General features: G+C 49.0%; 10 protein-coding genes across 10 annotated transcripts; 7 read left to right on the forward strand and 3 right to left on the reverse strand.

Moving 5' to 3' along the window:
- Nucleotides 1–185: 185 nt before the first annotated feature.
- Nucleotides 186–2,745, reverse strand: V8C40DRAFT_74032 (Alpha/Beta hydrolase protein). Its single transcript, XM_083223373.1, has 2 exons — nucleotides 2,510–2,745; nucleotides 186–2,456 (listed from the first exon to the last, which is right to left on the reverse strand). Exons 1-2 carry the CDS (start codon nucleotides 2,599–2,601, stop codon nucleotides 383–385), a joined length of 2,166 nt encoding a protein of 721 aa, XP_083069701.1. The 5' UTR covers nucleotides 2,602–2,745; the 3' UTR covers nucleotides 186–382.
- Nucleotides 2,746–4,994: 2,249 nt separating this feature from the next.
- On the forward strand, nucleotides 4,995–6,211 carry V8C40DRAFT_253021 (uncharacterized protein). Its single transcript, XM_083217506.1, has 3 exons — nucleotides 4,995–5,177; nucleotides 5,253–5,650; nucleotides 5,719–6,211. The coding sequence occupies exons 1-3, from the start codon at nucleotides 5,012–5,014 to the stop codon at nucleotides 6,058–6,060; spliced, it is 906 nt and encodes a 301-aa protein (XP_083069702.1). The 5' UTR covers nucleotides 4,995–5,011; the 3' UTR covers nucleotides 6,061–6,211.
- Nucleotides 6,212–6,489: 278 nt separating this feature from the next.
- Nucleotides 6,490–8,535, forward strand: V8C40DRAFT_253022 (uncharacterized protein). The gene has a single exon (XM_083217507.1). The coding sequence runs from the start codon at nucleotides 6,591–6,593 to the stop codon at nucleotides 8,421–8,423; it is 1,833 nt and encodes a 610-aa protein (XP_083069703.1). The 5' UTR covers nucleotides 6,490–6,590; the 3' UTR covers nucleotides 8,424–8,535.
- On the reverse strand, nucleotides 8,391–9,174 carry V8C40DRAFT_253023 (cytochrome c oxidase subunit VIII). The gene is made up of 2 exons (XM_083217508.1): nucleotides 9,120–9,174; nucleotides 8,391–9,053 (listed from the first exon to the last, which is right to left on the reverse strand). The coding sequence occupies exon 2, from the start codon at nucleotides 9,051–9,053 to the stop codon at nucleotides 8,697–8,699; it is 357 nt and encodes a 118-aa protein (XP_083069704.1). The 5' UTR covers nucleotides 9,120–9,174; the 3' UTR covers nucleotides 8,391–8,696.
- Nucleotides 9,175–9,371: 197 nt separating this feature from the next.
- Nucleotides 9,372–13,481, forward strand: V8C40DRAFT_253026 (ATP-dependent RNA helicase MTR4). The gene is made up of 3 exons (XM_083217509.1): nucleotides 9,372–9,464; nucleotides 9,528–12,791; nucleotides 12,852–13,481. The coding sequence occupies exons 2-3, from the start codon at nucleotides 9,676–9,678 to the stop codon at nucleotides 13,030–13,032; spliced, it is 3,297 nt and encodes a 1,098-aa protein (XP_083069705.1). The 5' UTR covers nucleotides 9,372–9,464; nucleotides 9,528–9,675; the 3' UTR covers nucleotides 13,033–13,481.
- A 108-nt stretch (nucleotides 13,482–13,589) lies between these two features.
- On the forward strand, nucleotides 13,590–14,629 carry V8C40DRAFT_253030 (Dabb family protein). The gene is made up of 3 exons (XM_083217510.1): nucleotides 13,590–13,864; nucleotides 13,951–14,061; nucleotides 14,133–14,629. The coding sequence occupies exons 1-3, from the start codon at nucleotides 13,799–13,801 to the stop codon at nucleotides 14,286–14,288; spliced, it is 333 nt and encodes a 110-aa protein (XP_083069706.1). The 5' UTR covers nucleotides 13,590–13,798; the 3' UTR covers nucleotides 14,289–14,629.
- Nucleotides 14,630–16,135: 1,506 nt separating this feature from the next.
- On the forward strand, nucleotides 16,136–18,348 carry V8C40DRAFT_253032 (uncharacterized protein). The gene has a single exon (XM_083217511.1). It carries the CDS (start codon nucleotides 16,309–16,311, stop codon nucleotides 18,244–18,246), a length of 1,938 nt encoding a protein of 645 aa, XP_083069707.1. The 5' UTR covers nucleotides 16,136–16,308; the 3' UTR covers nucleotides 18,247–18,348.
- Nucleotides 18,349–18,507: 159 nt separating this feature from the next.
- V8C40DRAFT_253033 (uncharacterized protein) lies at nucleotides 18,508–19,167 on the reverse strand. The gene has a single exon (XM_083217512.1). The coding sequence runs from the start codon at nucleotides 19,065–19,067 to the stop codon at nucleotides 18,795–18,797; it is 273 nt and encodes a 90-aa protein (XP_083069708.1). The 5' UTR covers nucleotides 19,068–19,167; the 3' UTR covers nucleotides 18,508–18,794.
- A 1,922-nt stretch (nucleotides 19,168–21,089) lies between these two features.
- Nucleotides 21,090–22,692, forward strand: V8C40DRAFT_74111 (uncharacterized protein). Its single transcript, XM_083223374.1, has 4 exons — nucleotides 21,090–21,327; nucleotides 21,382–21,492; nucleotides 21,551–21,760; nucleotides 21,820–22,692. Exons 1-4 carry the CDS (start codon nucleotides 21,190–21,192, stop codon nucleotides 22,573–22,575), a joined length of 1,215 nt encoding a protein of 404 aa, XP_083069709.1. The 5' UTR covers nucleotides 21,090–21,189; the 3' UTR covers nucleotides 22,576–22,692.
- Nucleotides 22,693–23,617: 925 nt separating this feature from the next.
- On the forward strand, nucleotides 23,618–25,752 carry V8C40DRAFT_253043 (uncharacterized protein; the record flags this gene model as incomplete). Its single annotated transcript, XM_083217513.1, has 3 exons — nucleotides 23,618–24,290; nucleotides 24,354–25,607; nucleotides 25,709–25,752. 2 exons carry the CDS (start codon nucleotides 23,618–23,620, stop codon nucleotides 25,070–25,072), a joined length of 1,392 nt encoding a protein of 463 aa, XP_083069710.1. The 3' UTR covers nucleotides 25,073–25,607; nucleotides 25,709–25,752.
- Nucleotides 25,753–25,805: the final 53 nt, after the last annotated feature.

The following is a 25,805-nucleotide window of genomic DNA, read 5'->3' on the forward strand; positions in this document are numbered from 1 at the left end:
GTGTTTAACAGCATAGCCTCGTCATCCGAAAGGGGAAACACGGGTTACGAAGCACACCACAAGGCATCTGACATGGCATTCCAGAAGCTCATTTTCTTATTCATGTTTATATTCCACAGGCTATAGATGAAATGAACGGGCTATGATTCTTGGCCGTTTGCTGGCAACAGGTGCTTTTTTACAGATGTTGGCTTCTGTCAAAGCCACTATGACTCGTAGTCTGTCTTATAAACCACGTAAAATACATGTAAAACAGAATATGATTGGTACATGTACAAACATCGATGGGCTTGCACGCTCTATAATTCACAAAAAGTCCAATAAACAATAAACAAAAGAACCGTCCCTTTCTCTCCTGTTTCAGGCCCCAATCATGCTACTCTTATTCATCATCGCCCGTGCTCGTCAACCCACTCGCGAGCCCGTGCATCCTGCGTCCCAGCAAGTCATCCGAGCTCGTCAGCTTGACCAGGCTCTTGTTTCCCCGAAGCCCCTTCTTGGGCTTCCTGCCGTTCCCGTTCTTCTCCCCGTTGATAGTCGGCGAGCTCGATTCTGTTGTCGTGTCGCCGTTTGTCTGGCTGTGGCCGTTGGCGTCCCCGTTCTGCTGCGTCAGGGTCCGTCCGCGAGACAGCTTGGTCATGCTGATTTCCAGGGGCCGGTCCTCGTCGCCGCTGGACTCGGCAACTGATTGGCGTCGAAAGTCGCCGTTTGTTGTGTGTGTCTTGGGGGGAGCTGCTCGTCTGGCTTGCTCTGCGCGCTGCGTCTCGGCGTCGAGGAAGAGCTGGTCGAACCAGGCGGCGCTGCGGTCAAAGTGCTTCCATGCGGGCGGGTAGACGCCTGGGAACTGCATGAAGCCGTGGGACGTCCCGGGGATGAGAAGCACCTCTGTGACCTCCTTGTCGTCAAACGCCCAGTTCTCATCTACAACTGACGACCGGGAGAGTTGGCGTCTTGCTGCTGCCTCCTTTGCCCGCCGTAGACGCCCTGCGAAGACGACAGTGTCGTCGACCAGGGGATCTCGCTCTCCCGTCATGAAATAAGTCTTGGGGAAATTTTCCAGCAGCTCCTCGGGAGCGAGGACTGGGCTTAGGAAATAGTCCTGCGTAAAGTCGGGGCGGTTGTGCGCGCCGATGTATAAGATGATCATGGCTCGCATCATCTCGGGGGTGAGGACTCGGTCGTTGAAGTAAGATATCATAGATGACGTCGCCAAGCGAGTCTTCATGGGCTCTGCGCGATGAGATACCGCCCCCTCTTTTTTCTCATCGGGGCTCTGTGAAGTGCTAAGTGATTTAGGACCAGCATGACAGTACTCAGGTCGCGATCCGCCATTCATGTTGGCAGGGGAATCAGTAGGCTGTTTGAGCGGAGGTGTTCCGTCTTCGTCGTCGGAATGATGCGGTGTTCCCACGAGGTCGTTGTATTGCATGCTCTTCCTCTTCATGATGGATTTATTCGTCTTCCTCATCCTCCTGTCTCGAATAAGCGACATTTGCTCATCCGACATCCAGTTTCCAATATTCATGTCCAGCGTAGGATAGAAGCAGACGAGGCCATCCGGAGGCGGCAGCTTGCCAACACCTGAAGAGCGTCGGAAATGGCTGATTCCAGTCTCGAGCACCATGAGCGTCGTTGCAACAGCGAGGTTTCCGCCTGCACTATCTCCGGTAATGACGATTTTGGGAATCTCTTTGCCGGACATGCCGATGCATCTACCCCGGGACTTGACGAGTGTTACATAGACGTCAAAGCACTCGTTCAGAGCGAAAGGGTACGGATACTCGGGTGCCTTTTTGTAGTCGATGCTGAGGATGGGCAGTCCAGTCTTGGAAGCCCAAGCAAACAGCTTGTCGTCGTTGCATCGAGGATCCATGGCCACGAACCCGCCGCCAGGAACATCCAAGACGAGCTTGTTATGGTGCTCCAGATCTGCAAGCGGACCGTCGTAGTAAAGCCAGGCAGAAACGGCTTCTTTGTAATCGCTGTTGGTAGGTCGCGGGATACGGACTTGTCTCGGGGGCCATCTTGTGAACCGTGGTCGCACAAGGCGTTGAAGAAAGCCCAAGTACGGTGTCGTTCCCTTGTTCCAGGCAACTCGCAGGTGCTCAACGGTGATCATTCCACGGACCTTGCGGACCTTTTCGTCTGCCTTTTCGGCGGCGACGAGATAGTATAAAGAAAAGACGATGCTGGCAAGGTCACGCAGCCACTTGGATCGAATCTTCATGGCGGTCCAGAACCCGGCGTCCAAGGCGGTCAAGATCCAAGTGGCTCGATAGTAAGTGGGATCGTACATGTTGGCCATGGGCTCGGGACTGGCCAGGCCGACGAGTGCACTGAAGTTGCGGGCGGCGTAAAGGTATAGCATGGTGATGATGACGGTCTGCCATGCTGTCAAGCGTCGAGAGAAGAATTTGGATATTTTTTGTGCAAATGATGGGCCATGTTTGTGGCCTCTGCAGTTTCAGTTAGAGATGGTCATATCTATCAATAAGGGCAAGAGACGTACTTGTAGAGGTAAAACGTCCAAAAGGACAATACGGCCAGGACTTGTAGACGCCTCGACTTGGACGATGGCCGTCCGAGGACGTGGTCTATCATGATGCAGGTGGAAAGAGAAGAAAAGCAAACAAAATCAAGGGCGCAATAAACAGAGGCCGCGAGGGTATTTTGATCTATATGCGGATGTGTAACGTCAAGTGTAATAATACATGGGTTATGTGCGTCTAGGCTCGATGCGATGGGCCTATTATGAGGAGTATTGGATCGTGCGTGCAATGGCGGATCATTTCATTGAAAACTCGAGTCTTCAATTGTCTGTCGAGGTTTTGAAGGTGTTCGTCAAGGGATCACGCTGGTTCGCTTCGCTGGGTCGAGTGTCGTCTCGCAGATGGCCGGCTTTCATCGGATGCAGCGGTCGGTCGGCTTCATGAGAAGAGAATTAGGAAAAGAAAGGGAATCCGAAAAAGAACCCAAACATCCAGCCAATCCAGAGCTGAATCCAGCGACTAGAGGCCGACGCCTTCGAAAACGTCCGTGTGTCGGTCGGAGGTGGCGATACCCAAGTTCTTGGGAGCAAGCAATGGTGTATGTAGTATTGATGAAGAACGAGGTCCAGGGATAATGGAGATTACAAAAGGAAACATGGGAGAAGTTCCGATTACGAGAGAAGCGGGATTGGAGCAGGAGCAGGCTTGTGACAGGCACATGTCATGCCCAAAATCCGATTTTCGGTAGGATTCTCGGCCTTGGGGGCAACGCTGTACGTCCTCGTGACGACGGTTGGAGGCGTCGAGAATGGCTTGCTGACATGTGAAAGCCAAGGGTGCCAATGACATGCAGGCCAATCAGAGCGCTGCCCACAAGAAGGAGACCCGGAATCCCCCCACGATTTTGGAGTATGACGGGGTTTGTTCTTCTTTTCTGCTAGCACGGAATACGGGGTAAGAGTTGGTTGCGAATGGATGCTTTTGCTGAAAGCGGCGTTTGGAAGCGTTCAAGCAGGGCGAGCGGTTGTCTCAAGATTGGGCTGAGTCTGACGCCATGGCGAGGTGGATGCAATTGAATTTGGCTCCCACGTTTTTTGTTTGCTTGCTTAGTGATGTCTTTGCCTAATTTGATGCTGCAATTGTAAGTGCCAAGCTGAATGCATGCATGCAGTATTACTCCCAGGACATCCTTACTCAGCTCCCTCGGCAGGGATCAATGACACGAGAACGGCACGAGTTTACACCGACATGGCGAGGGTCTCTTCGATGATCAACATGTACATACATACCTTCAGTCGGCCACGCGAGTCTACCGAGAACATGTAGCTGCAATCGAACTGCCATCCATTGACGCATTGTTGTACGTGATACCCTAGAGTGAAGCAAATCCGATGTAATTGAAATCATTCTACCGCTTTGTCTACCACAATGCTCATATGAGGAACGATGTACAATGTAAATCCGCACAATGGTTGCATATACATAATAACGGCGCCATTTGAAAGCATGTCAATTGTTGTCCATCTCTTGGACTATCACCCAGTGCTGCGAGCACCAACCGTAGAGTTCCACTGACTAACACCAATACTGTCCGTCACGAGACCAACAGCCCTAAGCAGAGCCATTGACAACATTTCGAGAATGAAAATTCGAATAAGAACAAGAAAAGAAACATGGAAACCTCGGAATAGTCAAATCATCGAACGCGGAACTGAAGTTGTTCCTTCGGATTGCCCGGACCAGCGAAAACACATTACGCACTATCCCAGGATGGCTCAAGGCCATTTCGGCGCCCCTGACTCTCGGTAGATTTCCTCTAGCGAAATAACCTATCTACCTAGTTTAAAGATCGTCTATGAGCTTATTAGTGAATCTTATCACGGTCTCGTCCATATATCTAGAATGACCAATCAAGCGCCTTGCAGAGCTGATCAATCTTGGACACGATGTTTGTACTTCAAGATATTTGGATGATGTTACTTGTGACAACCGTCACGCCATCTCTGATCTTCTTTTCGTTGTTGACCGCACAATCAAACAATGGGGATATTCTCCCATAAACAGTCTCCATGGCGAGACCCAAAACATTGAACTGAGACATGCGTCATGCTCCCGTACGTGTCGCCAGTAGCATCACATAGACTCACTGCCGTGTCCCAGCTTGGACCCCGAAGAAAACAAGCTTGCTCATCTAGCTCATCAGCGCTAACCATTAATTATCAAGATGGGCGATCTTGCACATTCCATCCCGGCCAGATTCATCAATCACAGCTCAAACCGCGGTGGGGCTACGTGATCAAAGCAGCTAGAAGTGCCGTCAAGCATCCAGCTGAGGTCGAACCCTGGCAAGAGAAAGAAGCGCTGGACATGGGCGATGAGGAATTTGAGACATGCTGAGTGATTGTCTCCTTATTGAAGGGCTGGATTTATAAAGAGAGGCTGCCTCGTTGCTTTGCTTGGAAATGTTGTTGGCAGAACAATTGCTCCTTCAACTCTTACAATTACGAGGACAAGGCATCGAGATGGTTCATCTGTGCAAGTTTGCGGCCGTTGTGGCTTTGGCTGTTGCGGCACCTTCCGCTGCCATTGATCCTAATGCTATTTATGACGGAGGCATCAAGGGGAACAATGGGACAATCCAGCTTGCCATCGGCAACGGCGGTGCTGGCCAGAGTGGTCTGATCAAAGGTACGTACATGCAAACAATAAAAGGATATTCACATCTCATGTACACGAAAATCTAACACGTCTTGTTCTCGATAGCTCTCGCAGATGCATACATCAAAGACTCCGTCTCCAACGGCACCAAGCCCTTCAGAGTCGCCTGGTACACCAGCGACACCACCTACAGCATCCAGTATCTCCAGTCTGGCCTCATCGACGTTGGCATCACCTATAACCCGGCCGCGGAGAAGATTGCCATTGATCAAGGCATCGCACTTTCTCCCAGCTACTATGCCTTCCGGGATCACTTTATACTGGCCGGTCCTATATCCAACCCTGCCAACATCTCCAAGTCGACGGACATTTACACCATGTTTTCTCAGATCAGACAGGTTGCCGAGAATGAAGTGACTACACCGCCTGTGCGGTTCTTGAGCCGTTACGACAAGTCTGCTACCAACATTAAGGACACCTTGCTGTGGGCTAGCATTGGCCAGGTATGTCTGAGTGTTATACTCAATTTTCATTATCCCATTCATCTGTAGCTAATCGTACTCTCGTTCAGGTCCCTTGGGCTACTGCTTATTCCACCTGGTATCACCAATACATTGCCTTCCCCATTCAAGCTCTTACTGCTGCCATTCTGCTGAATGAATATACCATCACTGACCGCGGCACGTACCTGTCTCTGGATGCCAAGCTACGCAACCAGACAGTCATTTACAAGGTCGGCTCGGATAACGCTGACGACCCTCTTCTGAACCCTGCCCATCTTTTGGTCGGAAAGAAGGCTCCTCATCCCAAGGTGGCCAGTGACTTTGCCAAATGGGTGGTTGGGAAGAGAGGACAGGCTGTGATTGTCGGGTTCAAGAAGGATGGCCAGCAGCTGTACAGCCCGGCGCCATGAGACTCGACTTCTAAATAATTGTGCGTATGATGATGTACGAGTATAAACGGACATATTGGGGTTGGATTACAATAATAATGAGTACATTATGTACATTTTGTTTAATAATATCCATGGATATCAGCAATGAAACTTCTACATGCTATCATCACCAATGATTCAGTCAATAAGGCCCAACAGGTTTGGCGACACCTGTGTGAAAGCGGCAGGGTTTTAGCTACATTGTCAATGGATTAATTGTGTAAAGTATGTAATATTCAAGTCTTACATAGCAATGCTTTTCTGTTTCATCACCAATCGATAATTCGTTGAAGTCTAACATCAATACATGCACCGTGCGAGTTGATTATATTCGCACCCCGCTACATTGATCTGTGTACACATTTGCCTCGCACCTCATTGGCTGGAGCTGCACACACATCCCACCAAGCCCAACCTCAGGCCCCCACTTGCAATTATCTCGATTTCCCATACTTTTTTCGGCCTACTAGCAAACCTCACCAACTCGACAACATCATGAGGAGGAGCCCATGAAACTCCCCGGGCGAGTGGACGGCTCTTTCTGCGGTGCGGTGCTGTCGACCCGATCATCAGCCGCGGCAACTCTGCGCAACAATGTGTTTCCGAGGCCGCAGCCCCGAGATGCTTCGCAGAGACCAGCAACGCCGGTAAAATCGCCGGTAACAACTCACCACAGCCTCGTCTGCCCACGGAGCTCGCAATGGCTGCTGGCGACGTTTGTGCCGGGCCTCGAAAAGCACCGCACCGCTTCAACGCAGAAGACGCAGATTCCACGACGCACCGCCCGCGCCTATGGGACAGCCGCTGCCTCCTTGGCCGCGGGCACACGACAACGGCCGCCGCCTGTCGTGATCCAAGACAAGGACAAGATGCTCTCATATGTCGACCAGGCCGAAGTAGGGACTGCCGAGGAGCACTTTGACTTTTACAGGGACCCGTATCGCCGAGGGTATGCTGCTCCGGATGGGCCAAAACTGCGAGTGTCGGAGAGAAAGGGCGATGTGCAGTATCCCTCATCGGAGGAGACAGCCATGGTGGATGACGGGACTCAAGGTGTTCTGGTTCGACTCCAGACGGCCATTGGTCAGCGACTGCGGCATCCACATCGATACACTCTCGACGGGATATACAAATTATACTGCCAGCTTCCAGAGCCTCGCATGCTCTGCCTCACGTGGCAGTGGCGAAACAGACTGTTGAAAGTCATGGGTACGCCTCAGAAGAGAGACATGGACACAATGCTGCGCTACTTCGCCCTGGTTGCGGACGTCAAAAATGCCGGGCTCACTCTCCGCCGTTCGCAGTGGAATTTCGCGCTGGCATTTGCATCCAAATATACTGCCAGGGCTACAACCGAGGAGATGGAGTCGGCACTAAGACTTTGGAAAGAAATGGAAAAAGAGGCGCAGGTTATGGGAAATGATGTGACGTTTAACATTCTATTCGACGTTGCCGCCAAGGCGGGCAACTTTACACTGGCCGACATGATTTACAAAGAAATGGAGAATCGGGGGATTGAGTTTAACCGTTTCCACCACGTCAGCCTTATTCATTATTTTGGACTGAAGCTTGACTCTGGGGGACTGAGAGCGGCATACCGAGAAATGGTAGAGTCGGGCGAGATGATTGATACTGTTGTCCTCAATTGTGTCATCTCAGGGCTTCTCAGGTGTGGCGAGGAGGGGGCAGCTGAAGAGACGTATCAGCGGATGAAAAGCGACCACCACATGGCAGCGGAGATTCCCCAAAAGGACTACATGATGAACAAGGTCGTCACTAAAGTTCTCATGATGTTTACTCGAGTTGGCAAGCAACATCCAGAGCTGAAGAAATCCTTTCAGACAAACGTCAGCCTTACTCCAAACCTGCACACATACAAGCTGCTGGTTGATCACTATGCCACTCGCATCGGCAATCTGCAAAAGGTTGCCCAATATTTGGATGAGATGAAGCATCTGAAAATCTCCATCGAGCCCACCATCTTTTTGGCCTTGTTCAAGGGGTTCTACATACACGGCGGATTTACCGGCTCGGACTGGTCCGAGCAGCGTCTAGAAGGCGTGCTGGCAGCCTTCTACCAGGCCCACGATGAGCGTGCAGAGGGGTTCCGTATAGACCAATGGGTGGTCATCTGGGCCCTGCGTGCAGTGAAGAAATGCTGCTCCAACGAGACGCTTCTCGAAACTTTCGATTCCATGTCCCAGAGGTGGGATATCAACCCGGACCGGCAGCAGTTTATGCATGCACTGTTTGAGAACATTCTGCATGACAAAGATCTCAAGTCTACGCGAAATGAAGATCTTCAGTATCAGCGGAGCAGAAAGGATACGTCGTGGCTATGACTTGGTCTCGACTTGTGTGATTGTATATAAGTGTTCATGTACGTTAGATAGCATTTGCCAAACATATAGACTAGCCCTATCCTACGTTGATAGGGATCATCATGGAATGCAGCAATGATTTTATGACAAATTTGAATCATATCCAGGTATCAGTCCCCAATAGTGAATGCAAAATGGAGCCAACACGGAACAAGTTTTGTATGTATGTGACTTGTGAATTGGTCCCACGTCTAATTCGAGCTATTTACTCTGTCGCAACAGTCCACCACCCATTCATAGCACCAAGCGTCCAGCCCATATAAGCCTTTTGTAATCGAAGCATCCGTTTACTGGGTCTTGTAGGTTTGGTAGACTAGCCTCGGGTATTAGCATCACAATCACAGCGCAAAGCGAAAACCGCGATCCATGGCGGGGCAAGTCGAACTCACCGGCAATGCCAAAGGGAGCGAAGAAGCCAGTGGCCATGAAGGCCCAGTAGCCGGCGCCGAACCACTTGCTGCGAGGGTTGAAGGGCAAGTTGGAGTAAGGGCCCTCGGGGTAGTGGTAAGGAGAGGACATGCGAGGGCGGGTGGTGTGGAAGCCTCGGCGGGCGACCGCGGAGGTGGTGCGAGTGGCGGCGCGGGAGAGCATCTGGACGAGGTCAATTAGCTGGATGAAGCACGGCAGATGGTTGATTTCGTAAAGGGAATTGCGGACTTTGACAGGCGTTCGAGATTGGCGAGGCGTGGAGTTGCAGCGAGGTTGAGATTCTTGTTCTGCGGCTATAAAGCTCCCCGGGTTCAATATGGTTCGATTGAGGTCAAAACGAAAGGCTTGGCGTTCCGGGTCACGTGCAGCTCTGCAGCAATCTGTGCTGACTAAGGCTAGTTCGGGTTCTATGGACCGAGCCAAGCTGCTGCATCTCGATGCGCCTGTCACCGCCTTCTCCTGCTGGCACCACTATTTTCTTTTCTGCCGTCCTAAATCCACTTCTTTCTCGGGAAAGTTTGGGCAAGCAATCTTTGCATTCTCTCATCCCTGGGAGCAGTTTCAGTCTTCTAGGTAGCTAATGTGGTTGCTGTATATGCCATTTTAATTGCTGACGTGAAATTTTCTGTTTTACAGCTTTTTCAAGAGCTGCACTCTACGATTTTAGACCACAGGACGGCTGGTTGGACCATTTACTGGAATCGACCCCCGTGCTTTTTTTTTCGTATCACCTCGATTTTCTACCCTCTCCACAACCACAATTGAGTGGTAAAATTCAGTCAAGATGGATGTCCTATTTGATGTTTTCGAGGGCAAGGCGGAGCCTCAAAGCTCCAGCGAAGACGAGAGAACTCCTCAGAAGAGCCGCAGCAGAGCCCAGAGCAAGAAGCGGAAGGCCGACGAAGCTATGAATGGAAATGCCGACGCCGACATGGACGCGAACAACGACGACGCCGACGTTGGCATGGCTGATGCCGCCGAGACTTCCAGAGACGAGGATTCCGAGGGCGAAGAAGAGGACTCGGAGACGCCTGAAAAGCAGGACAAGAAGAGACGCAAAAAGACTGACGGCGCTGGGCCCGTCATGACGGACAACTTCCAGACGGCAGAGTCAAGAGAGGTTGCGGGTGCCTCAACATTCGTTTCGCAAGATTCATCGCTCGTTCTGTCACACAATATCCAACATCAAGTGGCCCTTCCTCCGGACCTCAACTACGAATACATTCCTCTCTCAGAGCACAAGTCACCCGAGGAGCCTGCACGAACATACCCCTTCAAGCTGGATCCCTTCCAGAGCTTGTCTGTCGCATCCATTGAGCGCGAGGAGAGTGTGCTGGTATCAGCGCATACAAGTGCGGGAAAGACGGTGGTGGCGGAATACGCAGTCGCACAATGTCTCAAGCGCAACCAGAGGGTCATCTACACTAGTCCGATCAAGGCTCTGAGTAACCAGAAATACCGAGACTTTGAGGCCATTTTTGGAGATGTTGGCTTGATGACGGGTGATGTTACGATTAACCCTACGGCCAGTTGTCTGGTCATGACAACCGAGATTTTGCGGTCAATGTTGTACCGTGGTTCCGAGATTATGCGTGAGGTGGCCTGGGTCGTGTTTGACGAAATCCACTACATGCGAGACAAGACTCGAGGTGTGGTTTGGGAGGAGACCATTATTATGCTTCCCGACAAGGTCCGATATGTGTTCCTTTCGGCCACCATTCCGAATGCTTTCCAGTTTGCCGAGTGGATTGCCAAGATTCACCACCAAGCGTGCCACGTCGTTTACACCGATTTCAGACCTACACCTTTACAAAATTACTTCTACCCCGCCGGAGGAAAGGGTGCAAGAATGGTGGTGGATGAAAAGGGCAGCTTTAACGAGGAAAACTTCAACCTTGTTATGGCTGAGGTGGAGGAAAAGAAGGGCGCTGACCCGGCTGACCCCACTGCCAAGATGAAAGGAAAGGGAAAGAATAAGAAGACCAACAAGGGTGGCGCTGATGAAGGCTCTGATATCAACAAGATCATCCGAATGACGGTTAGAAAGAATTTTAACCCCGTCATTGTCTTCAACTTCTCCAAGCGGGAGTGTGAAAACATGGCCCTCAAGATCTCTAACCTGAACTTCAACGACGATTCCGAAAAGGCCATGGTCAACAAAGTCTTCCAGAGTGCTATTGACAGTTTGTCAGAACAGGACCGAGAGCTGCCACAAATCATGAACCTCCTGCCTCTGCTGCAAAAGGGTGTCGGCGTCCATCACTCAGGTCTGCTGCCCATTCTCAAGGAGACTATTGAGATTCTGTTCCAGGAATCCTTGATCAAGGTTCTCTTTGCGACCGAAACCTTTTCCATTGGTCTCAACATGCCTGCCAAGACTGTCGTCTTTACCCAGGTCACAAAGTGGGACGGCGTACAGAGACGACCAATCACCTCATCTGAATACGTTCAGATGGCAGGACGTGCTGGTCGTCGTGGTCTCGATGCCAGAGGTGTTGTCATTATGATGATTGATGACAAGCTTGAGCCGGAAGTCGCCAAGCAGATTGTCACTGGTCAGCAGGACAGACTCAACTCTGCCTTTTATCTGGGATACAACATGATCCTCAATCTTCTCCGAATCGAAGCCATCTCCCCCGAGTTCATGTTGGAGCGATGTTTCCACCAGTTCCAGAACGCGGCCAGCGTTCCCAGCTTGGAGAAAGATCTAATGGCACTGCAGCAAGAGAAGGACGCTCTGACAATACCAGATGAAGCCACTGTTAAGGATTACTACACCATCAGGCAATCACTGAATACCTACACGAAAGATATGCGAGCAGTCATCCAGCACCCGAACTACTGCCTCCCCTTTTTGCAGCCCGGTCGACTTGTGCAGATCCACAATGTGAAAGAGTCGGCAGAGAAGATTGGGGGTGGACTCGACTTTGGCTGGGGTGTCATTACTGATGCGTATTCGCGACGACCTCCCAAGCTTGGTGAGCCTGATTACCCGCCCCAGGAATCCCACATCATCGAGGTTCTGTTGTACATCTCCAAGTCCAGCGCCGAAATCATTCCTGGCCAGCTTTCTGGAGACATGCCTCCCGGCCTTAAGCCATCAGGCGAGGAAGATGGCATGTTTGCGGTAGTCCCTTGCCTCCTCACATGCATCAAGGCCATCAGCCAGATTCGAATTTTCATTCCCAAGGACGGCCTGAAATCTGATGACGAGCGCAAAGATGCTTCAAAAGCCTTGAGCGAAGTGCAGCGTCGATTCCCAGATGGCGTACCAATTTTGGATCCGCTGGAGAACATGGATATTTCGGATGAATCCTTCAAGCAGCTTCTCCGCAAGATTGAAGTTCTCGAGTCTCGACTGGTCACAAACCCTCTGCACCTGTCTCCCATGCTTCCATCTCTATGGGATCAGTATCACGCCAAGGTCCAAATCTTGGACAAGATCAAGGAGAAGAAAAAGGAGATTGCCAAGGCTCACAGCATTGCGCAGATGGACGAGCTCAAGTCCAGAAAGCGTGTGTTGCGCCGCCTTGGTTTCATCAACGATGCCGAAGTCGTTCAGCTCAAGGCTCGTGTTGCTTGCGAAATCTCTTCCACAGAGGGCCACGAACTCCTTTTGTCGGAGCTTCTCTTTGATCGATTCTTCAACGAGATGACACCTGAGGCGATTGCCGCTGTTCTCAGCTGCTTCGTCTTTGACGAGAAGCTGGAGGCTCAGGCATTGAAGGAGGAACTACAGAAGCCGTTCCGTGAGATTCAGGCCAAGGCTCGCATGATTGCCAAGGTTAGCCAGGAGTCCAAGTTGGATGTCAACGAGGATGAGTACGTCCAGAGCTTGAAATGGCAGCTTATGGAGACTGTGTATGCATGGGCTCAGGGACGAACGTTTGCAGAGATTTGGTAAGTTTAAGCTCCTACATCTTTCACTCGGCGAATTATTTTTACTGACACTCTTTTCAGCAAAATGGCAAATGTCTACGAAGGCTCATTCATCCGCATCTTCCGCCGTCTTGAAGAGCTCCTGCGACAGATGGCCCAGGCCGCCAAGGTCATGGGCAACGATGACCTGACGAAGAAGTTTGATGAGAGTTTACAGAAGATTAGGAGAGATATTGTGGCCGCCCAGAGCTTGTACCTGTAAAGCGAAACGGAGGAAACCGCTTTTCCTTGTTGTAGTTTGCTGGAAGAAAAGAATTGTCGCTGGAGGAAGAAAGGAAAGAAAAAGCATCATGATTTACTTTTTCGGAATTTTTTTTACGTCAGTTTAGAGCCAAGAGCCATATGTAGATACCTCCATTTCTTCTTTACTTTTCTCATTTGCTTTGGCATTATTGCTCATTGGCTGGTGGAGTTTTGGGAGCTTTTGGGGAGGGATGAAAAGACTTTTGGGTTTTTAATTTGGTAGTAGATAGGGATGATTCGCTTTAATGTTTGGTAGAAATGGTCAATCGTCATGGCTGATGAGGATGTCAATGTCTCCGATCCTTCGATACTGGTGATGATGCTTCTCTCAGTAGTCAGAATACCAACATATTGGCCATACATACAAGGGCTGTGTAAATAATGTCCGAGGGAATTGAGAACCTAAGGATCAGCATCCAGAAATAGACAATCCGCCACACTAAACTCAGCGTATTCTCCTTTTATCTGTGCATACGGAGTATTTATTCGCGATCTTCTATCTGTAAGGTATGCAATGTAACACAACCGCATTGTTCAAATGCTGTCATGTGACGTGCGCGGAGACTTTTTGACCGAGCTCTCGAATCATCATCACTACATCTAGTTCAACAATAAATAGTCGCCGGCTTGTGATAAATTGTTTGCTTTACCTTCTTCACGATATTTGTAGTGATCGACTGTTACCAAGCTTATAGCTGCTTTTCCATTTTGCGCCTCAAGACACAATGGGCGTCACTCACACCGTTCTCTTCCAGTTCAAGGCAGAATTATCGGCCGACGATGTCAAAGCTGTGAGCGGCCCGCGCTATTTGTCTACCTAACAAGACACAGATATATGGCATCGTTTTACTGACCAGTTGTTGGGTTTTTTTTGCAGGCTTTCGCGCGATTTCTTGCGCTGAAAGATACTTGTATCCATGCGACCACCGGAGAGAGATACATCATCTCGTTGAAGGGCGGGAAGGACAACTCTCCCGAAAATATGCAGGTATTGTCTGACCACTGACTGCATCTTGTTTGCCCGCGGGGTTGTGTCGTTTGTTCTCTGACTCTGGATAGGGTGGGCTCACGCATGGTGTTGTGGCTGAATTCGCGTCGGCGGAGGATAGAGACTATTACATTGCGACGGATCCGGTTCATCAGGAGTTTATGAAGTTTATTGGGGGTTTACTTGAGAAGGCTGTTGTTGTTGATTTCGCTGATGGGGTTTATTAGATGGGCGAATGACTCTAGAATGGTGATACTCGATGCTGCTTTTGGCGGGAGGTTGAATGAAGATGCACCGCGTACGTTTCTAAAATGCTTAAGCTCATGAAATACTCGGCTGTAGAGAGGAGAGGTTGACTCGGAGCTTTACAGATGGCTATGGTGATAATCTAGAGGATGTATGAATGAAAGGCGTGAAAGTAGGTTAGCGAATAGAGAGTATTAGTTGTATCATTGGCTTCGCTTAGACGAGCTATCGATGTAACGCTCTGCAATTTGAACTGAACTCCTAGAGGCCTTCGCAATTGGTATATGCTACTCTACTAGTCTTGATAGAGACTGCAAATGTTATGGCCAGTATTCAGCACTTGACCCTGTTATAGCACTGCTCAATAGAGGGAGGATAGAGTCGTAGTCTCCGTTGATCGAGCCTCGGGGACCGGGCCTTCATTATATTGTTAATTGACTATAGGTTGGGCGACTATTGCTAAAACAAGGTATTAGAGGTAATGATGTTGGAGCAGGCGATATAACACGACATGTTAGCTCCAGGAGGCTCGATGTCCGAAATCGCGGAATTGCTGTTCAATGGTGATCGCAACATTTGAGCCATGAATGCCGAGGATGGCATCTCCCGAATCCATATCGTCGCTTGGTATCATTTCCATCTCGTCAGTTGAGTTTATTCTTGAGAAAAATAAGTTAGGCTTGCAGATATAATAAATTTCTCGCTGCAGCTCATCGGATTTGCAGTAGATGAAGGTTTCCTTATCAGATTCGAGCGCAACCCCCTGGCAACCTGGGCCATTTCGCGTGTATTTATTATTTAACTATCCACTCTTATGCCAGAGACAATTGCGCACTTACATCCTATCTAACAAAATCTCCACTCTTATACCAGAGGTATCTGCGCGCTTATATATCATTCGACAAATCATCCCCCTCGTCGCCAGCTGACGCCCTGTCCGGGACCAATATCCGGACAGTAATAGACTCCCATCTGCTTTCTGTGTGTAGGCAGAATCATCAACAATTGCAATCTTCGGACTCCGAGACGCCAATAAAGCAATCATTACCGCATGGTTTCACAATCTCAGAGTGACCATCGCCTCATCAATTCTCCCAAGGAGCCTCCGCTTAGCAGGGTTGACAAGACGTGGGAGAGGCCATCACGATGGTAGGGACGAGCCATACAACCGCGCCAGCTTGACATTTTGTACGCGTCGGCAAAGATATTCCCGTTAAGCGATGGCTCCATCACATGGCTCCATCACATGGCTCCATCACCCCGTGTGTTTCGGCATTGATCCCAGCGGCACCAGAAGCTATGTCGATGAGCGCGCGAGAGTCTACACGATTTCCGTCGATGATTCCGAAAGACGTACGTCTCAAGACGTGGCTCTCGCTGTACGCCTGGGCGATAACTTAATTTTTATAGTTATTGACGCAGACAATCAGGATTCACGTGAAGCTCTCAAGCGGCAAATCCAGCCTTACCGCCACCCATGCAGATTAAATCTAGCGAATCCTAATTGAGGCGATGCAGTATCACTGAATCCTGAAGGACGCTTTAGCCAGCGAGAACACTATCTAATGTACTGTTAGACTGCACAATAGCTGCAGTATACTCCGTATTATACCCTGAAACTTCCAATAATAGCTAGGCTATTACATGGTTAAATATAAACGAACCAACCAGGTGACAAGGAGGCTCAAAAACAAGCGTTCCTTTGTGCTATTGATAGCATCACAAGGGGGTTTAGTCCGTTTTGAGACCCCTGGAAAGAAACTCGTCAGTTATTTGAGACGCCCCGCAAAGCACTCAAGGCACTCTTAGTGGTGCTCAGGCTGAGATGGGCAAGTATTCCATTTTGACGCTATATGAGCTCGGTCTGCCGTGTGCGGCTCGAGCTGTTGGAGGCTCAAAATCTACTTCATCTTTATGGCCTACCCACGCGTCGCTCGGCAGTGTTACGTCGCGATTCATTAAGTTGCTGAGTAGGAGCCGCCGCTTGCGGGAGAGCTCGACATGAGACCTGGTTCGCCCACCGTGGTGGATTCCACGGAAGGCTATCAACAACCGTCACATTCACTTCCAACGGGGAAGGATGTGCCGCATATCGCATATGACGAGATTCCTAGCTATGGAACAAGACAGACGCGCAGCCATGCGTCCCACAGTGGACTTTACAATATGATCAAGTTTCCAATGCTACTGTCGACTCTTGTCATACCTCTGATTGCGCTGGTTGTTTGGCTTGCGCTCACAGCACCAAAGTCGAAGCTTTTTGGGTCGTTTGCCGGTTTGGTGATTGGCGGACGCTTCTCTCAAGGCGCGGCGAAAGCCATCGACATTCTTTGCAGCGCAATCATCGCGCCGATTATAATGGCATCTTTGAACCTCATTTGGTTTAGCTATGCGCGTGTGGCCATCCGGGCATCGCGAAACGTCCCCGAAGAGCAGCGACGAAGAATACCGCTGGCAACCCTGGTAACCGTCAGTGGCATGTCTACTGGGAGTTATAACTTGGTTGACTTTCTCTCACTACTACGCGGACGGACATGGCGATTGTTTCTTCTTACATTACTTACGCTATCCTCTGCGATTGCATGGACGACTCTATCCAACGTCATTGCCTACGAAGCCTACACTCAAAGAATGCCGTCTAATGATAAATATACACTTAGAACACTCAGCGACTTGGAAATTAGCACGGCAACGCACGTTGCTTCTGAGGTAGAGCAACATGTGAATGTTCAGTTCCCATCAACCAGCTTCGGTTTCGACATACCACAACAAGCCAACGTATCTGGGCAGCTCACAAACCTTTTGAACCAGATGCTGTTATTGAACTCATCAAGTCTTGATTCCGATGGGGGCTACGTTGGAGTGAATGTGACGGATGCTTCCTTGAATAAATTGTCATCTTCAGTGGTAGCATTGTACGATATACCTGCGTTTCGGTTGAGTGCGACATGCCAACCTGCGAAGCTGCTTCCTGGAGCCGTTGGCCCTGTGCAAATGGGTGCTTCAACAGTCGAATTGACGGGAGTGCTCGCTTCCCCGAATACAACTGCTCAGCTGCACAGCTACTGGTATCCCGGTGTTATTGAAGACATCAAAGACCAGTATTCGACACAGTTTCCAACTGTTTTCTTTTCGTTAAACTACCAGCACGCAGTTCTGGGTTATTTGCAATCACATTCGGAAAACACCAGTGTATCAACTTCGTTTGGCGAGATTCAGCCTGTAACACTGAACATCACCCAAATCAACGAAGTTTTTACCGCCTACTCTCTGTATTGCTCTCTCTTTCGCCAAGAAGGAGTCGCCAACTATACGCGTTCCACAGGTCAGCCTTGGGAATTATCTGGGTCAAGATTTGGGCCATCAAAGAGTGCCGCGCGTTCTTTCATTGCGGACTGGCAGGTTGCGCTCAACTATCATGCTATTATAGAGAGAGGCACAATCCCCGGTATTGCGCCTGCCATCAGAGGAGGCCTGGCCTGCGGACTACCAGGCATTACTGGGCAAATGGTGGCTTGTACGACTAACTTTTCGACATTTGTCTCCAACTTTGTACTCGCGTCGGGTCGTGCCCAGACGATGCTATACAACGTGGCCGCAACGAATACTTCCCGCGATAAGCCCGAATATTTCTTCAACGTAACAGGCGAAGCAATGCAGCAATTTTACCACCTCACCTACGTTCCAACGCTGCTCTTTGTTAGCCTCATTAGTCTCATCGTAGCGGCATCTGCAGCAACGGGTATGACTACATATGCAAGGTATATCCATAGGGATAAAGGAACGATACCACACGAAATTACTCCTCTACGACTGGTAGTAGATAGCTGGGCGGGGACGCTGCAAGATCCAGCGAGCATGACTAGATTGGCGAGCTTGTCAAATGACGAGCTACAAGAGGCTGCGAAGGAAACGTATACTAATTATTTGTTGGACTAAGATTTGTATAGTATATCGCTTAGAGAATTATAGAAAGAAGCATGAATTAGGCGTTTCAAAGTTATTCACGAACATCTGTATAATATACTTTACCTGATGAACAAAATTACATTCAATGACCTAGTTCATCACCCCTACTCTATTTGAACGCTGTCAGTTGACACATACGTTGATGTATCTCTTCAACGAGTTTTCTTTTCTCTACCCACCTGAAACTACATTTATGATAGACATACATCTTTCAAACGCCGGGATTATTATCTCCAATATTTCATATTTCTTTCAGCTTATCATCTTATACAGCTTATTAATACACTTTTAAGGTAATCCAATGCTATCCCACCAGCATCTCCTAGTTTTCCAAGTACATACCATGCAGATGTAGCATGACAATTGATATTTTTGACAAGCTTCTGTGTTTACTTGTCGTCAAGTTCACGTTTGCCTTCGTAACACTTAGTTTCGGTCTTCCAATCTTCAAATGGATTGTGAGAAGGGTCATTTGGTTTCAAAGGGATTGGGCGCCATGACCAGGACCCCAAGCCAAACTACGCCTCTTTGAGCTCCTCCCATTGCTGCTTAATGTCCGGGTTGAGTTGCTGCGCGCCCGTTGTGGTGCCACCGCCTGCCGTTCCAGGGGCTGCTGGCTCAAATGTCTTCTCCAATTCCCTTATGCCTTTTTCTATCAGCGTCCCCATCTTTTGGCCTGCTAGTCTAGTCTTGTCGAACATGAAGTATTTGAAACAGCTAGCCAAGCCAAGGCGTTCATATGGTCGAGTGACGTAATTAGGGTCTGTCATAATTGCCGCGCTGTTTTCCATTTTTTCCCTGGAAGAAAAAGCCTGTTAGTTTCTTCATACCATCTAACATAGAAGCAAGAAATAAGAGAGAAAAATAAAAGAAACAAAAACTTGGAACAAGAGCTTGAGTAAGCGGTAAATACTGACAGAAAGTCAACGACCCGGAGGGCTTGGGTTTTAAGTGTCGCAGTCGTCAGTTGATGATCTTTCGGGCTCGACAGCCGGCAACTCATCCTTCCGTGACCCGGACTATTCGACAGAACACATGGACTGCCCTGCGCGCATACCATACGACGACTAATCAATCGAGGCCATGTCCTCCAACTGCGTCATTCATTCCTAGTGGCATTTAAAACGACCTGGCTCAAACTCTAGAGCCTCTACGTGTGGAGCGAGCGTGACAACCGCAATCCAATATACCTCCATCAAGCACTCAGCGCAAGCCAGGTGCCTTTGAGGTCATCCAGCCCAGCAGAGGAACAGCTCGATATACGTCTTGCGACCAAATTGGGCAGATTAGAGCCCCAAAGGCTTGCCCACAGCGACAGGAAGAGACTTTCTCTCGCGCAGCAAATGAACCAGTTGTCACAGATGTTTGGGACTTGACACAAGATACAATTATTGTCTCGCAGTACACACTCGGTTAACAGAGTAATTCCGTTCCTGACTACTCCGGACTTTTTGGGTGACAATGTCAACGTTGAGTAATCTTCCAAAGTAGAGTAGTCGTTATAATCCAGCCAGGATGTTTGGCTGAATTGAATTGAACTGAAGTTGGTATCACCTGCTGGCGCCCTAGTGAAGGCATGAGGCGTGCTAGCTAGTTTTTAAATGTGAATACATAATTCCTGGATACCCTAATTCTAACAAGTAACGGGTTGTGGACTGTTTGGTTCGCAGAATCAAATTACAGATAGCCCCTGCATCAACCTCGCAAGGCGGGCCGGCTCACCCACGCTTTTATCCGACTGAGTCCGGAGCAGCTGAGTCACATCGGCGATTTCCAATTCTAGTAAGCTATTTTAGTCTTAAGCTTACCAATTCGTGCTCTACTGGTCTGTGAGCACAACCTGGAACTTTCCTAATCGAGGCCACGCCTGCGATTGGCGTCCCTTAACATTCAAGAACCTCGGCTGTGGGGCATGCGAGCTAGCCACATCACCGCAGCGATTACAAGCCTATCATTTAAACCCTAAGGCCTTTCCATACTCGTATTTTACTATCAGAGCATGTCTCCGTTTCTTCGTCGCTGCAGCCTTCTGTGTTGTGTTGCCGTTGAATATCCTTGTACGCGTTCCACTCATTTTTGTTCAAAACCTAGGTAAGCTGAATGATCTCGCTGTCGGAACTCGACTAAATTCCGGACAACATAAATCCGGACAACATGCATTTCATGGAGAAGCTACAGCGGCTTATTCCTATGCGAGTCACGGACTGGAACTATTGTTGGATGGGCGAAATCTCAGAACTTCCGGGGTGGCATGGACCGTCTGAGCTGTACCTGACACCCAGTTGATAACTTGCCTCTAGAATATGTAAACAAGGCCCAGCTCTTATGACTACATTCAATCCTTTGGTTTAGCACGTTGACAACTCTTTTTATTACTTAAGGGCATTAGACTAGGCTTTGTACCAGGGGTAATCGCTCGCACCACAATACTACTTCCTTATCTCGTATTATTTAGCCCACTTTAGCACGACACCACCGATGTATACGATATGAGTAGTAGCACCACCGGTTCAAATGATAGGCTCGTAACCGCTGCGGTGATGTGATTATTCCACTAGTCAGCATTGTCTTTAATGGTAATACGAGGAACAAAAAAGCAATACGAGGAACAAAAAAAGGGGGTGGTGGCACTAGTAAGGCACGCAATCTTTTGCCGTGTTGTTCCCTAAGACGCAATGCAACCAACAACCCGCGATATTCCAAACCAGGCTAAGCCTTGGCGGTCTGGACCAACTAAGACCACCTCAGACCGGGGCATAATGCATTACTTCAAACGCTTGCAAAATCAGCTTTTCAGAGAGAACATGCTGTGAAGTCTTGCTATATACACGGCCTCAACCTCGCATTCACGAGGAGGACTTTGATATTTTCGGGTTTTGCGCCATTGGGCCAGTAATTACACAGGCCAACGAGATGTATTCCCCATTCATTTGGAAGAGGATAGCTTTAGCTGTTAGTCTGCTTCTGTCTATACTATTATTTTGGCGATATATAACGATTTCTGATATTCGCCAACGATATCCAATACTACGCAGACCCCATGAGTCTTCAGTTAGTGGAAATATTTCTTGCTTCTTGCTGAGTGCTAATAGGAAATGCACACAGATACTACCTGGTGTTACCACCTGGGAAAGGCCAAGTCATGTTTCCAAGGTCATGGCGCTCGTCTTTTTTGGGAGGCGGCAAACGGTTTCAATCCTTGACTGTTACTTAAAGGTCAGTTGGAGGGTCGTCCCCAATGTCACCCCATGGCTAATGTCCTAGAGTAATATAGCGGAATCTTGCTAAAAACGGAGGAGTTCTCGATGGTGTTATATTTGTCGTCCGAACGAAAGATGCAGCGAACCTGGCGTTATTAGATAGGATGGTGGCGAGCGAGCCGGCATACGAGAGGATGCAAGTTGACCTCAAGTCCAAGGGATATACGAGTTCTTATGAATTCATCCAAGACGACGTGATGTATATCAAGATGGACGATGATATTGTAAGCCTGACTTTGCTGCGGCGCTGTTACTGGTTATCCATTCTCACAGAAAGAAATAGGTATATATCGAAGACACAGCGATCAAGGCCATTGCGAGTGCCAAAGCGTCTCGACCAGACGTTTACATCATGTCGGCTAACGTCGTTAATCAAATTCTCTTCAGCTGGCTTCACAGACAGTTTGGCGCTGTAAAGCCGTACCTCCCAGAACTCACCGAAAGACCGGCCGATAACGACTCTGTGCCGCTCACGGACTGGAGAACGTCTGTGTTGCCATCATGGAAAGGACCAGCGGATTTTCAACAAGAGACTTGGAGCGCAGAGCGGCATCCCAAACATAGATGGCTTCCAGTGAGAGGGAGAAACGCATCATATCCTCTGAACGACACACCAATAGCCAAGGTGGACTATACCTTTGGCTATTCTCATAAACACTGGCAAGTAGCCGCGCAGGAGCACTACAGTTTGCTGGAAAACCTGGAGAAGGATGAATTGTGGCGATACAGGTTTCCTACGTGGGATTTTCAGCTTAAGCGAATGGGTATTCAATTCGTGGCAATGATGGGTAAAGACATAAACCTAGCGAAGCCAATTCCTCCCGATGACGAGCATCATTTTACAGTGGAAATGCCAACACGGCTTGGACGACGTAAGTGCTACAGCCCCTATCGATACCGCCTTGGAAAGTTAGTGGAGGGGGTATGTGGTGTTGAATATCTTTCTTCAGTTCTGTCGATGAAGAAGATCAGTCTACAGATTGCTCTTTGGGACACTGTACCACTTTTACTGACTAGATCTAATAGACGCCGCAGCTGACGGCACCGGAGTCGTAGCTCACTTCAGTTATGGGCCGCAATCAGGCAACCCCGGCGTGCAAAGTACAGATCTTTTAGACAGATATAGATTGTTCGCTCAAGAGAACATATGCAAAGGGGATTTATTATGGACACCCCGAGACGATTCTAAGTCATAGATGTAAAGTATTATTAGAGTTTAAAAAAACAGCATGACTATGAAAACTACTAGCTCGGATGACCTGTGCACTACATTCATGGCCGAATGGGGAAGCACAATCGATCAATTCTACGCCTGGAATCCTGCTGTTGGTGAGTTCCTCGGTGGAATGACTTCCATTTCTATTTTGCTGGCTTTTGTCTAATTCGCAGCATTTAGGGAACAATTGCCAGGGCCTTGGCTTGGCACTTCGGTAAGCTACATATCAATCACTCTGTGGTTTTCATCTTTCTGTTTCTTGAACCGAAACTGTGCTTCCACTGGTGAAGCAAGACTCTGCCCTGCTGACTGTAGCTGCAATAGTACTGCGTGTTGGGTGAAGATCCTACTCCGACGTCCTCAAGCACAACCTCTAGCACCACCCGTGCGTCAACAATAACAACAAGTGGCGGTGCTCCGGCTCCAACAAGGCCCGGAACAGTACAAGGATGCCAGAAGTGGTATGTTGCCAAGCCCGACGATAGCTGCGGCGATATAGCTACTAGTAACGGCATCACTATCGCCCAATTTGTTGCCTGGAATACAGACGTCAACCGTAAGCAGATGAAGAGGCCCCAAGATTCAGCTTATAGTACAGATGGGCTAATACAGAATACCAGCTACTACATGCGACGGCTTCTGGCCCGTCGATGAGCCAAACGACGTTGGTCGGAGAAAAGCCTCCTGTACATACGCCAAGAATCCTGCCGTTGGTGATTCCAATTTAATTTCACCCATGTGGGTACGCGGAATTGACCTGAAAGCTGCACGAGTCCAGTATAAGAACCGCGAACCGCCCAACATTGAGCAGACCAAGGCACTTCCACTTGTCGCCTCACGAGAACATGAATCAAGCATCATCATCATGGCACCTGTCCTTTTTCCGCCCGAAATCTTCCAGCGCATTATATCCTATCTGGTTTACGATCCCCACCAGGGCCGTCGTCTTAGTCATTATGCCAGCGTTAGCCGCGTTTGGCAAAACGAGATTGAGCCGTGGACTTTTGCCCTCCTGCATCTTGACTTGCAGTCACTCTTACAGCTCAACTCCATCGTGACGGCACGGCGCCGTGCGTATGTGCGCCATATTCGGCTCCGCGTCAAGCTGCCTAAACCCGAGCCTTGGTCGTGGAAATACAAGGAGACGGCTGACGAGAAACTACGGAACAACCAGGCATTCCAAGCAGTGTTGGAGGCATTTCTGCAGTCTCTGAGCCAGTGGGATGTGGCCGAGGGGCATAAAGATGGTGTCGAGGTCACCTTTTTCGTGCCTTTGCCGCGTAAGGGGCGCGATCATCCGCTGGAACAATGGAGAGTCAGATATATAAAATCGGTGCTGGAGATGACTGATCCTGGGCGAATTGCGCGATTGCCCTCTGCTGCGACCATAACTAAACTTATTATACCCGATGATGAAGATCGAGAGAGACTAATCTCTGTGGTGGCCGTTTGTGCTTTGTTAGCGAAGCTACCAGCAGCAACAGAAAACGTGTGGCTCCATTGGTGGAAAGCGGATAGATTTGCAAGAATGCGAAATGGTAATTCTACTGGCTCTCTCTCTCCTAAACAAACGCTCGATTTATTAACACTTGGGGTAATAGATCTTGCAGATGCTTTGTCCCAAATCAGCCATCCAATCGATGACTTTGACTTGCGCGACTCGTACGGTGGCAGTAATAACCAGACTCCAACTGCGGCTACTGAGGTGTTGATGTTGAGAGAAGGGGAAGAAGATAGACTTTCAAAGTCCTTACACGTCGTATCTCAACGCGTTACAAAATTCGGCGTTAGAAGGATTCCAGTCAGTGATGAAATACTCTTTCCTCGAACGATCCCTGCGAGTTTGGCAGAGCCACGATGGGACCGACTCGTCTACTTCGGCTTGTATTACCAGCCATATGATCCCTGGGGTGAACCACTCTTTCTTCCCGACCCAGATGCGGATGACTCTATTTCTTTGGATGGGAGTGAGGCCTCATTTTGGGCCACCTCCAGTACACCAAGTGCCGAGACAGAGAGGTCGTCGCTCACCCTGGATATTGCAACTCCAGCCATACAGCGGCTTTACCTCGCTGCAGCACGCGCGGCCTTGCAGATGCCCGTACTAAAAGAAATGGAACTCGTGGCATTGCTTGATCAATGGGATTATTGGCATGGATTTCGGTATTTCGTACATCAAGGTTCAGCAACGGCGACTTGGACCAGCAGCTCCGGGTTTGTCCCAGAAGATGAAGTATTACAACACTGGCACAAGGTGCCAAAGAAAAATCTGCAATTGGAGCTCAATGTTGTGATTTCAGATGACAGGGATGCTGTATGACTTTAGTAGGGTCAAGGCAGCTTTTTTATATACGGTCTGTCAGCAATATAATACCTACGCTTACACAGATTATATCTGGTTGTCGCTGGAAGAAGTAAAATATCTGTAAAGCGAGCCGTAGCTCCCGGAGTAAGCAAGGTACCACCCCGGCTCCCTGATGTCTTGATAGCTGGACTCCGAAAGGATACCAAAAAACTGCCTTAAACCTGCTAAAGGGATAGTTAAGGTTATATTTATATTAATAATAACCGGTAAAGTCAGGTCGCTTCGGGTCTCTTCAACTGGTTTTCCTTTCCTTCTTCTTCTTCTTCTTCTCCTTCTTTGGATGGGTTTGATTGGTCACTCACAGCTGCATAGTAATAATGCCTTCGCTATGTGCTTCGGTTTCTCTCGCACTGACAGAAGAATCCGGAGTAGCTCCATGATGGCAAAGTTATTATTTTTAATGGATGGTCGTCTATCATGTTATGGATCTCCAACATGTCTAATTGTCGATGATGCATTCAATTATTGGGCATAGGATCCGAATTGAGATGTATGTGCTGGTGAACTAGCAAATTGTGTTTATACAATTGCCTTCCACGGCAAAATTTATCGATTGGTCAGTTATCTGCATTGATACTAATTTGTTGGCAGATGATTGGTGGACATGCTAGCCAGTAATAAGAAGGATGTCATCGAAGGTGCGTATATAAGGCGGGCTTGGGCAGGGGAGTTAGCTTGGGCATCGCAC

This window comes from Trichoderma camerunense, assembly GCF_050948025.1.
Source record: "Trichoderma camerunense strain CBS 138272 chromosome Unknown V8C40scaffold_17, whole genome shotgun sequence".
NCBI lineage: Eukaryota > Fungi > Ascomycota > Sordariomycetes > Hypocreales > Hypocreaceae > Trichoderma > Trichoderma camerunense.